This window comes from Mustela nigripes, chromosome 1, assembly GCF_022355385.1.
Source record: "Mustela nigripes isolate SB6536 chromosome 1, MUSNIG.SB6536, whole genome shotgun sequence".
Taxonomy (NCBI): domain Eukaryota; kingdom Metazoa; phylum Chordata; class Mammalia; order Carnivora; family Mustelidae; genus Mustela; species Mustela nigripes.
The window spans coordinates 34,126,835-34,141,175 of NC_081557.1; the positions used below are offsets into that span (position 1 = coordinate 34,126,835).

At 49.5% G+C, this 14,341-nt stretch overlaps 1 protein-coding gene across 4 annotated transcripts in view; it reads right to left on the reverse strand.

The window, feature by feature from the left end:
- The window catches only part of OTOG (otogelin), a 76,743-nt gene that overhangs the window by 37,868 nt on the left and 24,534 nt on the right, over positions 1-14,341 (reverse strand). For all 4 annotated transcript variants that reach the window (XM_059407595.1, XM_059407598.1, XM_059407589.1 and 1 more), the window contains exons 20-27: positions 12,830-13,022; positions 11,421-11,495; positions 11,182-11,225; positions 9,655-9,808; positions 2,657-2,764; positions 2,170-2,308; positions 403-537; positions 15-161 (exon numbers count right to left, since the gene is read on the reverse strand). In XM_059407595.1, coding sequence (XP_059263578.1) covers positions 15-161; positions 403-537; positions 2,170-2,308; positions 2,657-2,764; positions 9,655-9,808; positions 11,182-11,225; positions 11,421-11,495; positions 12,830-13,022 — 995 coding nt within the window. The remainder of the gene's footprint in view (positions 1-14; positions 162-402; positions 538-2,169; positions 2,309-2,656; positions 2,765-9,654; positions 9,809-11,181; positions 11,226-11,420; positions 11,496-12,829; positions 13,023-14,341) is intronic.

A 14,341-nucleotide genomic window follows, 5' to 3' on the forward strand; every position in this document is an offset into this window, starting at 1 on the left:
GTTCATGCAAGTACCTGCCACTGTGGCCCCGCCTGGATGTGCACTGTGGTTCTCTGGTCCCATAAGAGGGTGATGTGCTCCCTTGGGAAATGCACCAGTGTAAAAAACCCCGCTTGCCATGTGTGGACCTCCTGCTTCTCATCCAGGAAGCTCTCAGGACTCTAGAGGGACAGAGATGGTCATTCCTGAGGCTGAGTGTCCCCCAACACCTCGGTCAGGTTCCCAGCTCCAGAAACACGCCTCCCTCACACCCTGACATTGACCGCTCTGTTTTTGACTCTGTCCAAGGAGTTCAGTTGCTGACTTACCAGCCCCAAGGAACTGGGTCCCTGGCCCTCTTCTGCCCCAGCCCCTACTAGCATACAGACTGTCTGTGCAACCTGAACCCGCACAGGGCCTTACAGGACTTCCCGAGTCGTCATCAAAGATAAGGAGAGAGTTCCCGACATTGATGGAAATAAACTTCCTGCAGATGAAGCCAGAGCTGTAGCAGTCTATGTTCTCAACAATCACGGAGAAACTGAGGTCTGACGTGCTCTGGGGAGAAGATAAGGGAGTTCAGTAAAGCCAGGGAGAGACAAGAGCCTGCAGACAGGCCCAGAGGTAGTGGGACATGGACTCTGATGTGGTTTCCAATCCACTCACAGCTCTTACTAACTGTGTGACTTTGGGCAATGGACTCCAGTTCTCCGAAGCTCAATTTCACTGTTGGGTGCCTAGTGCTGTGCTTAGCATGTACTCATCTCCAAAAAGTATCTGACGGAGGGAGGGAGGGAGGAAGGGGAGGGATGGATGGATGGACTGACAGACAGATGGATGGATGGCTATATAATGGGGATGGCTGGTGCTGACAGGGGTATAGGGCAGGGGTACTGTCTTATATACAAGAGGACAATTTGTAAGCCTTTTTGCAGGGCAAATTGCAAGCACCAAATAGCATCTTATGTGTATGCAGCTTTTTATGGCAATTCCACTTCTAAGATTCTAGAGATACATGCACAAAAGTATTCATTTAAATTATCAGCAACAATCTAAATGTCTGTCAATGGGGGCGATGATAAGACAAACTAAAGCGTGCTCTCTCTGTAGAATTTTACAGAAGGAAGAAAGAAGGATGTACTGGTAGTACAATGACTAAGGTATCTAGTATAAAGTGAATAAAGCAAATTGCAGAATCCTATCCATATTAACAAAGTACGTGTGTGCTTTGTGTGTCTGTCTGTCTCATGGAATAAAATCTTACAGGATTCGCACCTAACTATTATGAGCAGGGAATGGGAACAGAAGAGCTGTGAAGGGAAACATTTATTTTTAATATATGCTTCTATATTATTTTAAATATCAGTGCAGAGCATGCATTATCTTTGAAATTTAAAAATTAAAATAAGTTCAATTATCTATCTTTCGGGGTGACAGAAATTATGTGAAAGACTGCCATACTGTGCCTTCCACATAGCTAGGACTCATTCCCAAAAGGTCTGTTATTATTATTACTCTGACTATTACATAATGAGACAGGCCCTTAGCAAAATCAGGGTCCTCTGGGTGTGTCTCTCCCACCTGCCTTGTTGGTACCCCTTTTCTAGAGGATCCCGCCTCTACTGTGCACCCCCCCCAAATCACCATCCCTTTTCCTTCACCAGGAGCTGACGGATTTTGCATACCAAACCTCCCAAGATTTCTTGGTTCAAACCTGACACCCCACCACCCAGTGGGGTGACCTCAGGCAAGACACCCAACTCCCCTAAGCCTAAATTGCTGCCTCTATAACATGAGATAAGAAACTCTACTTCGTAGGGTTGCTCTGAGAATTAAGTAAAGGAATCCATGAGATTGGCTCAGGAGACCACCAGGCATACAATAAAAGCTCTAAAAACATGAGATCCTCTTACAGACAGGAAAAGGCTTGGGATCCAGCGGGGCAAGACTATAACAGTGAGCGGCCAAGCAGTGGGGGATTATAGACTGGTGAGCTCTGTCTAGCCCTGAGCCTGCCCCTCAACACTTCCTTTAGTCTCTAGGTAGCCCTACCCCCAGACTTAGATTCCTCCATCCGCCCCATTAGGCATCAGACTGGAGTCTAGAACGTCACCCTGCCGGACAGGTCCTCGGCTTCAGCTGCCCCAGGTCCCCACACAGCCGGCTGGGCAGACACATCCAGAAGCTCACCTTGACCAGGTGCACTTTGCATGCCCCCACGAAGTCGAACGGGAGCCCATCGAACGTGCGGTAGTGCCGGTCTCCATAGGCAGTGCAGGTGGACGCGCAGGGGTGGAGCGTACACAGGAACGAGCCCCGCTGGCACACACTGAAACACAAGGGCCCAGACCAGCTCACAGGGCCCACGCCACACATGCTTGGAATATCCATGCCAGAGCCCTTGTCTATATGCCCACTCTGTGCCCCCGGCCTGGGGGGGTGGGGGCGGTCACAAACACCATCAACCTCCAACAGAAGCAGGAGGTCACAAAACCACATTTGTGTAAACATTTACAAAAACACCCCCCAGATTTGTGTATATACACACATCCCTGTACGGCACACAAACACACAACATGGGTATGAACATGGGGGAAGGGGGAACACTGGATGGAGCTCACGATCATGCTTCTTATATCCATCCTCATCGCCAGCCAAAAGCAGAGCCTGAACTTACCAGGTGTGGCAGGGGGACATGACCTGGTCCCCGGGGAAATACTCCTTCCCCCTCCAAGTGCATGGGCAATCCTCTGGCAGGAAACATGCGTCCCCGTGTCTGAGTAAGCTGTGGGGACACAGCAAGCAGGGGGTCAAGCCAGCATGCTTCCAATTTCTGCCACTTATGGGGGACCCTGACTCCACATGGCTACCATAAGGTGGCTCTCAGCATTTGCTCCAGGAGAAACTGACCATGTGCCCACCTACCATCTTGCTGCTGCCCAGAGCAGGTCAGAGGTACCTTGGTAACTGGAAAAACCAAAGACTGGGCCCATCTCGGAAGCCTCTGCCATCCATCAGGAAGCAAGGCTCAGCTCTACCAGTCACATCCCCCTCAGGCAGGCTGGATGCCAGTTACCCTTTAGGCACTAGCTGTACATTAACAAACAGATAATGAAATGGGCATTGGCCCTCCATGAGCAACCAGCAGACCTGCACTAAAAAGAAATGTTAGGGATGCCTGGGTGACTCAGTTAGTTAGGGGTCTGACTCTTGATTTCGGCTCAGGTTAGGATCTCAGGGTCCTAAGATTGAGCTCCTCACTGGGTTCTGCCTGCTTAAGATTCTCTCTGTCCCTCTCCTGATGGTGTTTGTGACCGCCCCCACCCCCCCAGGCCGGGGGCACAGAGTGGGCATATAGACAAGGGCTCTGGCATGGATATTCCAAGCATGTGTGGCGTGGGCCCTGTGAGCTGGTCTGGGCCCTTGTGTCTCTGCCCTTCGCCCACCCTGCTCACATGCACGCTCTCTCTCTCTCTCAGAAAAAAGAAAGATGTTAAAGAAAGCTTTTCATGGGCACCTGGGTGGCTCAGTGGGTTAAAGCCTCTGCCTTCAGCTTGGGTCATGATCCTGGGGTCCTGGGATTGAGCCCCGCATTGGGCTCTCTGCTCAGCAGGGAACCTGCTTCCTCCTCTCTCTCTGCCTGCCTCTCTGCCTACTTGTGATCTCTGTCTGTCAAATAAATAAATAAATGAATAAAATCTTAAAAAAAAAGAAAGAAAGAAAGCTTTTTAGGAAGATGGAAACTCAGATTCATATGAAGGAATGAAGAGCTCTAAAAATAGAAAATATGTTGGTAAATAATTCTGGAAATTGCTTCCTAATTTCTCTAAGAGATAATGGAACATTTAGAGCAAGGTTAATATGAATGAATTATGAGGTTTACAAAATACATAGAAATAAAATGTATGAGAATAATAGCACAAAGGACACGAAGTAAGTAAATGAAAGTATACTGGTACAAGTGTTCTACAGAAAGTGGTAAAATATTAATTCACAGTAGACTGATAAATGAAAGATACATATTCTTATCTCTAGAAAAAACACGAAAAATGCCAAGATATGTAGTTAAAATGAAATAAAGGAAATAAAATGGAATGTTAAAAAATAACTCCCCCAAAGGGAGAAAAGACAAAAAAATAAAAAAATAAAAAAACAAGCCAATACAACAGATATTTTTTCAAAAAAAAAAAAAAAGAGAGAGGGAGACAAACAGATAACAAATAACAAGATGGTATATTAAATCAAATCCAATTAAATTAAATCAAAATGTATAAACTCTTCAATTGAAAAGGTAGAAACTGTAACATTGGCTGAAAAAGCAAGACCCGAATGCATTCTGTTTACAAAAGACACAACTGAAATATAAAGGCAAAGAAACATTAAAAGTAAAATTATAGGAAAAAATGCCATGTAAACACCAGTTATAAGAAAGATGAAGTGGCTTTATTTACATCAGACAAAGCAGACTTCAAGCCAAGTAGCATTAACAGAAATAGGAGGGATAGTTCATGACAACAAATGAGTCCATTTATCAAGAGAACATAACAATTTTGAATGGGCATGCACCAAGTAACAAAGCTTAAAAACAGAAGCAAAAACTCATAGAAACAAAAAAGAGAAAGAAACAAATCCACAATTATAGTTAGAGATCTCAACACTCCACTCCATTAATGACAGAACAAAAAAATTTTCAAAGATGCTAGAGAAATTAACAACTCTGACCAGCTCTTGACTTCACTGACAATTTAAAAACTCTGTAATGAACAAGATGGAGTAACTCGGGTCAAGCAGTGGACTGTGTCGAACAGTGACTCAAGCAGCTAAGGGCATTGCAGCTGTGATCAGATTATCGCTGAGACCAGCACCAGCAAATGACACACTCAGAACTGATAACCAGCAGAAACACAGGATGTCCATCTACTAAGGCCCAAGGCTGATTATATCTCTCTTAAAGGGGAGGATTTTTGCTGCAAACTGTCAGATGATTAGAGCCCCACAACGGACTCTCTGCTCTGCGGGGAGCCTGTTTCCTCCTCTCTCTCTGCCTGCCTCTCTGCCTACTTGTGATCTCTGTCAAATAAATAACTAAAATCTTTTAAAAAAATTTGTAGAGTGAGCTAAAGCAGTGCTTATGGAAAAATTTATGGCTTTAAATGCTTATACTAGAAATAACAATTTAACAAATGTAAGAGCAAATTAAATCCAAAGTAAGTAGTAGGAAGAAAATAAAGATTAGAGCAGAAATCAGTGAAATAGAAAACTATGGGGAAAAAAATCAATGGAACCAGAGTAGGGCAGGGTCTTTGAAAACAGCAATAAAATCGACAACCCCCTGCCTAGACTGGATAGTAAGAAAAAGAGAAAAGACTCAAATTACCAATATCAGGAGAAAAGAGAAAACATCATTGCAGGTCCTACAGATATTAAAAGGAAAATAAAGAAATACTTTAATGATGTAGAGTCAATAAATTTGACAGCTTAGATGGAATGGACAGCAAAGACATCAAATACCTCTGAATAAGTTCAATAACATATGTGCAAAGCCTTTCCATGAAAAGTACGGAACACTGCTGAGAGAAATTAAAGGAGACCCAATAAATGGAATAATGCCACATTTGTGCATTGGTGGACATGCTAGAGTGAAGATGTCAGCTCTCGTCAAACTGACTTCTAGATTCAACACAAAACCAATCAAAATCCCGGAGGCTTTTCTGTAGAAATTCTCTAAATTTACATGGAAATGCAAAGACCAAAAATCCTGAAAAAGAACAAAGTTGGAGCACTATCACTTTCTAATTTCAAGACTTAATATGAAGCTTCAGAAATCAAGACTGTGTGATACTGGCCTAAAGACAGACAAAGAGATTAATGGTACAGAATAGAGAATCTTAAAATAGACCCGCATTTAAAGAGTCAATTGATTTTTTTTTTTAACAGAGGGACTGAAGCAATTCAATAAGGAGAGAGGAGTCTTTTATTAAAATGGGGCTAAAACTGCAGGATAGCCATCAAAAAAGAAGTAAAATGAAATTTGACTCCATTCTACAATATAGAATCATTTCAGGTAGATTATAAAACCAATGTAAAAGCCAAAATTGTAAAGCTACCAGAGGAAAACATCAGAGAATGTCTTTGTGGCCTTGGAATTGTAACTACTGAGGACATGGAGAACACTGATTGTAAAGGAGAAAAATAATAGATTAGATGTAATCAAAATTTAAAACTTCTGCTCATCAAAAGTTTTTAGGCTTATTAAGATATATTAAGTAAATAGACAAACCACAGGCAGGAAGAAAATATTTGCAATGTATATATTTGATGTGGAAAGAACTCTAACTCAATTTAAGATGATTTATTTATTTATTTGACAGACAGAGATCACAAGTAGGCAGAGAGACAGGCAGAGAGAGAGAGGAAGAAGCAGAGAGCCTGATGCAGAGCTTGATCCCAGGACCCTGGGATCATGACCTGAGAGGAAAGCAGAGGCTTTAACCCACTGAGCCATCCAGGTGCCCCTCTAACTCAATTTAAAGAAAATAGCCAACCAAATAAGATATGAGCAAAAGACTTGAGAGGACACTTCACAAAGGAAGATATACAAATGGCCAAAGAACACATGAAAAGATACTCATTGTCATTAGGGAAAATCACCAGTTAAAATTACAAATTAAAATAATAAGGAGAGACAACAAGCAACTAGTACCTTTCATGGGTACCTATACATGAGCATTCAAATTTGTCAAAGCTTAGCAAACTGTATGCTTAGCAGCTACACATTTCACTGTTTATAAATTATGCCTCACTTTAAAGAAATTTAAAAGGGAAAAAAAGCAGTGAAGCATCACAAGTTGACTAGAAGCTGTACAATTAAGGGGAGCCACCATTTTGTTGGGGGAACTCCTAAAATGTCAGCTTCTATAGACTTTTTTTTTCTCTTGGCCCAGCCCAATTTCAAGAGAAGAACGCTTTTCATCTCCAACCTAGGAGGCAGAAGCTTCAATGCCACTACTGAGGGATCCAATCTGCTGAAGAGGGCTGGGGTCCCACTAGGTTTTCATTTAATCTCCCTGTTTTCACTCTGCATCTCATCCCTCCTGGTGCTCCTGAGATCAAAATCTCTGATGTGGTTGGTTTCTGCAGAAACTTTTACCATCTTTCTCCTGCTGAGTGGGGTTAGGGCAGTTGTGTGACCCCACGGCCTGGGGGAGGAGGCCTGGGGGGTTGACAGCCTCTTACAGAGACTTGATGGGATATCCTCCTGTCTCCCTCCCACCACCCCACCTTCTGAGATGCCTGGAGCCTCCTGTCCCTGAAGCTGTCAACACAACATAGGTTGTTTCTCCTCGGCCTCCTCCTCTGCGAGCAGCAGCCGTCAATGGTGGCTCTGCAAGGTCAGTTTCCACACATCCACCCTTGCTCGTTCTTCAAAAACTATTGACCCATCTTGCGCCATTGTCATTCCCATGCCTGGCCTCTTTGTCCCTGGAGACTCACAGGTTTTATGTTTTGTTTTGTCTTTACTCCATTACCAGCATTTTATTGTGGGAAGAAGCAGGAAAAAACCCAAGAGTTTAAACCACTGTTCTCCCTGAAGCCACTTAACCTTCCTAAGCCCCTGTTTTTTCAAGCATGAAACAGGGGTAAATGATGACTTCTTCAAGGTCATTATGAGAATTTCGTTACAGACTTGGGCACACTGCCCAGCACTTAGTAGATACACAATAAATATTGGTTTCTCGTCCCTCCTTTACCCATAATTGCATCAGCCACCAACAGTGGGCTAACTCACACCTTCCACCTTGAGCCCAGGCCTTGTCTCTTGCCACCTCCTGAGGGGTCTTCCCTGCTGCCCACCCTTCACTGGTCCCTCCTGGCCCTATGCAGTCCTGCTTCGGTCCCTGAGCTCCTGCTGCATGCCCACCCTAGAGAGAAGCTTTGGCCTCTGTCCTCAAGGGGCTCATAGACAGTGGGGCAGCCTCTCCTGACCTGTTAAGGGATCCTCTCACTTCAGGGTCCCCTTAGGGGTCATCTGCAAATGCACGGCATCCAAAAGAGGAAGACAATGCTCATCTGCTCACAGGTAGTGCTTACTCTGTGCTGTTTTACAAATGAGGAAACTGAGACTCAAGGAAGTGATTAACTCACATAGTAAGTGGAGGAATCAAGATTCAAGCCTGACTCCAGAGTCTGGAGCAACATATTATAACCCCTGTACAATACTGCTTAGTGACGCCAGGGCCCTTGGCTCAGCGCCAGCCCCTCTGAGCAGGAGTCATGGGCCCTCATTGAACACATGTGGCCACGTTCGGGGAGGTCACAGGGACAACTGAGCCCAGCTCGCCCAGTTCCACCTGGCCTCTGTGGCCTTGCTGTCAGGGTTGGTAATGAGCAACCCTTAGTTCCTGAGGCTGCGGCTCTCCCTGTCCTCAGAGAGGTAGGCTTATACATGCAAGGCCAGTACCTCAAGAGGCCTTCAATGACAGACCTTCCTCACAAGCTCCTCTGGGGCCCATGTGGCAGCCGGTATTATCCACACCCTGCCAGCTGGGCCTGGGATGCTGTGGCTGCCCTTGCCGAGAAAGGGGAAACTCGTCACCCACATGATGACCTCTGTTTAGGGAACCAGACCCCTGGCCTCATGGAGCTGGCATGCTCTGGCCGAAGGGCAGGATCTGGGGTAAGCAGAGCCCGGTACGAGTCCCGGCTCCTGGGCCGCCCACTTCCCTCCACCCTGCTTTTGGCCTCTGTTTCTTCGTCTGCAAGATGAGAGTAATGATCCTTCCTTCCTTTCTCCCAGAGAGGCTCTGAGGTAATACGAACAAGTTGTTTAATGAACAGTAGCGCTCTCGCTGACTATTCCCTCCCCTTCCCACCCTGACCCCCACCCTCACTCCCCTTGACTGCCAGGCCTGGGCCAGAACTCCCAGCTGACCACCGATCTCTGGCCTGACTGAAGGACACAGCCCTGGGCCGCCAAGTCATGGGATCAGGCACCCAGCTTCTTCTCAGCCCAGACCTGAAGCAAGACTAGAGTCAGGAACGAGCCCTAGCAAAGTAGGAAGCCAGGCCCCAGCAGCCCCCTCAGCTGGTGTACCCACGAGGCCACAACTCTAGCTCACATGGCGTCTGAGGCACCTGGGAAGGAGACTTTCCAGTGGGTGGGCCTTGCTTTTTGGAGTATTACAGGACCCCAGCCCACCCCCCCGGGGGGGGGGACCCATTGACCTCCATGGGAAAAGGGGCTGAGAAGTGAAGCTGGTGTCTCTCCCATGGGCTTCACCCCTCCGGGCCTCTGCAGCAGGCTGCACACCCCATTCAGTGCTTTCACTTCTGTCGCTCGTGTGTTCCCCAGGACAGCCCGGTGAGGTGGCAGGCATTATTATTTTTACTTCCATTTTAAAGATGAAAAACTGAGCCTCAGAGAGGTTCGGCCTTTTCCTTATCCCAGGTCACACAATGGGAAGAAGCAGAGTCAGGGAGAATGTACTCCGGGTTGGACCCTGCACCACCGCTCTTTCTCAGGTCCTGTGCCGGCCATTCCGTGATCACTGGCCAGCCCCGGGCTGGGGCCTCCCCGCACGACTGTGTCAGGGATTCCTTGCCCCTCCCTCTGCCTTGTGGCCCTTGGCTCTGCCCGCCTTCAGGAAAGCGTGACCCTGAAGCCTGGGTACGTACCCTGGGGGGCAGGCACAGCCCGAGAGGCAGGGGCCAAGGGCTGGCACGCTCAGGTTCAGCAGCTGCTGCTCACACGTCCTCTCTCTGCTCAACTCCGGGTCGGTGTGCAGGTCGCTGCAGTTCACGAAGACCTGGCCCACCGGGCAGGGGGTGGCTGCCGGACAAGAGGATGGCTGCTGGCAGGAGCTTGGATGCCCAGCAGGATGTTTGGAACACCTGGTCCCAGGGGTGGCAGGGGTGGCCGGGGAGGCCGGGGGACCCAACAACTGGAGGGTAAGGTAGAGAGGGGCTGTGATGCTTTCAGGGGCATTCCTTGGGTTCCCTTGGGCTGTGGGTGTCACATAAGACAATCACCCCCTCTACCAGCACCAAGAGTGCCACATCCTCTCCACTGGGGACTGTTCCGGACACGCCACATGCACACTCTTGCTGAACCCTGCAGCAGCTCTGTGAGGTATCACCATCCCCCATTTCCCACCTCATGGAAAGAAGTCACTTGCACTTTCCAAGGCACGATAAGGTGAGAAGACGTGCCCCCAGAGAGACCAGGAGAAGAGCCCAATGAGGAGAGCGATGCAGTGTGAAGGGGTGGCCAGAGGACTTTCAGCAACAGGGCAGTCAATTCCCCATTACCCATGATTCTACGCCGTAAACTCGCTCTCTCTCCCTAAGCCTTCGGTCAAGTCAGCTGTGCACACCTGCAGCTTGTGCAACTGATCTTTTTTAGGGAAATCAATAAAGGGGAGGTGAGTTCCACGCCCAGCTTAGGATGGAGCAGAGAGAAAATAGCCACAGGAGATGAGATAGAAGTCCCAAAGGGAAACAGTCTGACAAAAAAGAAAATCACAGAATTTAAGGTTATTAACAAAAGAGGAAGCGAAGGCTCAGGGAGGTGAAGTGAGTTACCCAGGGCTGCACAGCTTGCAAGCCCTGGGCTAGGTCTGAACTCAGGGCGGCCAGACTCTGGAGGTCCTGATCCAAGCCACTTGCCGTAGGATTACTCTCTGACCCTTCTGTGCCAATCCCATCCTTAGTGGCCTTCCTCGCCCCCACACTCCCGGCCCCTATTCCACCTCCACATTCCTCACAGGCCATGCCTCCCTATTGTCTGGAACGGCCTCAAATATGCAGGCTGTTCTCCCCATCTCTGTGACCCCCAGGTCTAGCACATGACTCGGCAGACAGTCAGCCTCCGTGGAACGACCAGCAGCTCAGACTGAGGAAACCCAGGACCCAGGGGAGGTCACCTCTGCTGGGTGCTCCTGAGGGAGACAGTCTCAGCCCCTCCTTCTTGGGAAGCAGGAGGGACAGCTACTGGGGTGGGGCTGAGGATGGGCCAGAATTTCTGGACTCCACCCTCCAAACTGGAGCCTTTCCCAAGAAGTCGAGGAATACAGGAGGCTCAGTGTGGGGCAGGACATGGCCGGGCTTTCCCCTCCTGGTCTGTCCCCAAGCTCCCCACTCTCCTCTCCACAACCCCACTAGCATGGAGGAGCCCCCAGAAGCATCCCTCATCTTCCACCTTACCTGGCGCTCTGCTATCACAGCTCATGACTCCATCTTTGCAGTGGCTGTGGAGAAGGGGGAGGGGGTACCCTGGGATTAGCCGACTCAGACGGACATCCCCACTCTGTCCCTGGCCCCCTGCGCAGAGGCGAAAGGTGAGCACTGCTTTGTGGAAAGATCTGCTGGGCTCTATTGTCTTCGGTCAGTCAGCAACTTCCGTTTAAAGCAAGGACACTAACGCTGCTATCTAGGGGGCTCACCAGTGGCCCAGAGACGGGATGTCGCTGTCTCCAGGGGGATAGTCCATTCCTTGAAAGTGGCAGGAGCACTGGTTCCTGTAAAACCCAGGGCCAGAGAGAAGTGAGCTGACTCAGGGGCTGGGGCAGCGACTGTGGAGGACAGGGACCCCACCCCTCAGCAGCCAGCAGCAGAAGGACACAGAGAAGTAATGGCGTCTGCCGTGACAGGTGACACATCTCCGGGGAGTGGGGAAGCCAGACTGGCACCGAGGACAGAGGTCAGGGTCATCCACCTTCACAGTCTGAACACCAGGCTAGGCCCTCCAAATACGTCATCTCATCTGTTCCTCACAGGGTCCCTGATGCTGTCTTTCGGCTCCTCTTTGTAGGTCCACTGAGGGCAAAGACCATTTCCTCCTCCTACACCTCCCACAGCCCCTGCCTGTCCTGGCCAAGTGCAGGTCTTAGAGCAGAACAGGTGAGGACTGGAAGGGATGTCTGCATTCCTCTGACCCCTGTGTTTCTCAGTCACCTTCTGCCTCTCCAACCCCTTCCCCATAGAAACCTCAAAGGCCCCCTTGTTGCCAATACTCAACTGCAGGGCATGGGGATCTCAACGGAGGGCCCTATAGCTTGAAAAGGCCTTGAGAGATTCCAGTACACCCCCTACAGAAGCCTCTCTCCAGGCCCCATCCCTCGGTGAATGTGATACCATTTTAGGGGAGAAACAGATCAAGAGGGGACCGAGGGCTTTGCCAGTCCGCCCTGGGATCCTATGAGGTCACCACCTCCCACCTCTGCCTCCAGCCACACTGAGAACATGCCACAGCCAGCCTCAGGGCTGTCCCTGTCCCCTCGGCCTGGAGCACTCTTCCCTCACGTCCCCCCATCTTTGCTCACGTGTCACCTCGGCAGAAAGGCCTTCCTTCCGTGCTCACCTCATGTGACATAACAGTAACCCCTCCCTGCATGTTTATAGCCTGTTACCACCAGACCCCTTAAGTGTCGGTTTATTTATTAATCTGTCTTGGCACAAGAATGTGAGCTCCATGAGGGCAGGATTCTGTTTTGTTTATTGCTGAATTTCCAGGGCCTAGAATTGTCTAGAACATACCAGGTCATCAGTAAATGTTTGTGAAAGGAAAGGGGAGATGAAGGGAGAGAGGCTGCCTCTGTGGGGCTGTTATTCCATCTCATGGGGAAGCCAGGCTGGAGTTCTAGGCCTAAAGAGCTAGAGGTGAGGAAAAAGGCCTGAGAAGGGAAGAAACCCACCCACCCAGCCACCCATCAAGCTCTATCCTGTGACTACGAGATGAAGCAGGGACATGAGAGCTGCAGCCTCTCTGCAGCTCCCCAGCCCCAGATGCCCTAGAGACCCTCAGCCCTCCCCCAGCCCTCCTCCCAGACAGAGGTCAAGTAAGCCAGCTCACCTAGGGACACAGAGGTCAGCCTGGGTATCCAGATAGGTATCCGGTGGGCAGGTACAGCCTTCTACACACTCGTCCCCACTGAGGTCGCTGTTGCCTCCAGCCCCACAGGCCACAGGGCTGGCCAGGTCCTGGCAGGTTTGTCCACACAGGGCCACACAGGGGCTGTACTCTTTGGTGGCCCCACAGGACAGTGCTGTAGTGGGAAATGAAACTGCATGCTTTGTCTCCCTCAGCCCCACAACTGCGTGGGGGTGGGGTCATCAACCTAATGAGGAGAACTGAGAACCAGAGAAGACATTTGTTCAAGGTCACACAGCAGATCAAGGTCAGCCTTGGGATTTGAATCCAGGTCTGACTGCCAAGTCCCACTTCCTCCCACAATGGCAGAGGAGCAGGGGTGAGCCCCCCTTCCCAAGCCCAGTCTGGACCCTGCCATTGGCGTTTCTTTTCCTCTATAGGGCGTTTCCTCTCAGGCAGTGATACTGGGGGAGGGTAGAGTTCACCACTCACCCCTGCAACCGCCCCATCAGTCACACACCAGCACACGCACACAGTAGAGCACACGCACACACACAGGTGGGTATTACACACACCGCCCTCCTTCTCACTTTCAAGTCTCTAGCACACATGGGCTGTGAAGGTCAATTGTGCTCTAGTTTGCAGCCTCTTAGGGCCCTCTGTCCGAAGACTGCAGGCTTCCCTCTCCTCATATGGCCAGCAGCCCTCTCCCTCAGGGTCTCCCGCACCCCACAGAGTCAGACGGTCAAGCTCAGCTCTTCTCACCCAGGCTACACATCAACGTCTCCATTTAAAAATGCGGATGCCCGGCCCCATGGCCAGATATGTTGTTCTCATTGATACTGAATGTGGCGCAGATATGTGCATTTATTTTAAAAGCTCCTGGGCGCCTGGGTGGCTCAATGGGTTAAGCTTCTGCCTTTGGCTCAGGTCATGATCTCAGGGTCCTGGGATCGAGTCCCACATCAGCCTCTCTGCTTAGCGGAGACCCTGCTTCCCTCTCTCTCTCTCTGCCTGCCTCTCTGCCTGCTTGTGATTTCCCTCTCTGTGTTTCAAGTAAATAAATAAAATCTTTAAAATAAAATAAAAGCTCCTGTGGTGAGTCTAATGTGCAGTCAGGGTTACAAACAACTGGTCCTGTCCAGTCACCTGGAGAAACTGACTCAGAGAGGGGGCAGGGCCTTGTCAGGGACACACAGCAAATACCTGCAGGACTGGCACAGAACACCAGTCTCCTGAGTCCCAGGACATTTTTTTTCATTTCTTCGACATTTGCTAAGAGCTTACTGCGATTGGGGCCCTGTGCTAGGGCTGGGGGTCCAGAGACAACTGACACCTGGGCAAGAGTGTGGCCCAGGTGTTGGGGGTGGTGAACAGGGACTAGCTCGTCCCCACTGGGCCCCGTGTGCACTGAGGGTGATGGGAGCCAGTGATTTTGAGAAGGTTCACTGGGGCTGCAGGGAGGCCTACTGGGAAGCTCTGACTGGGGTGGTA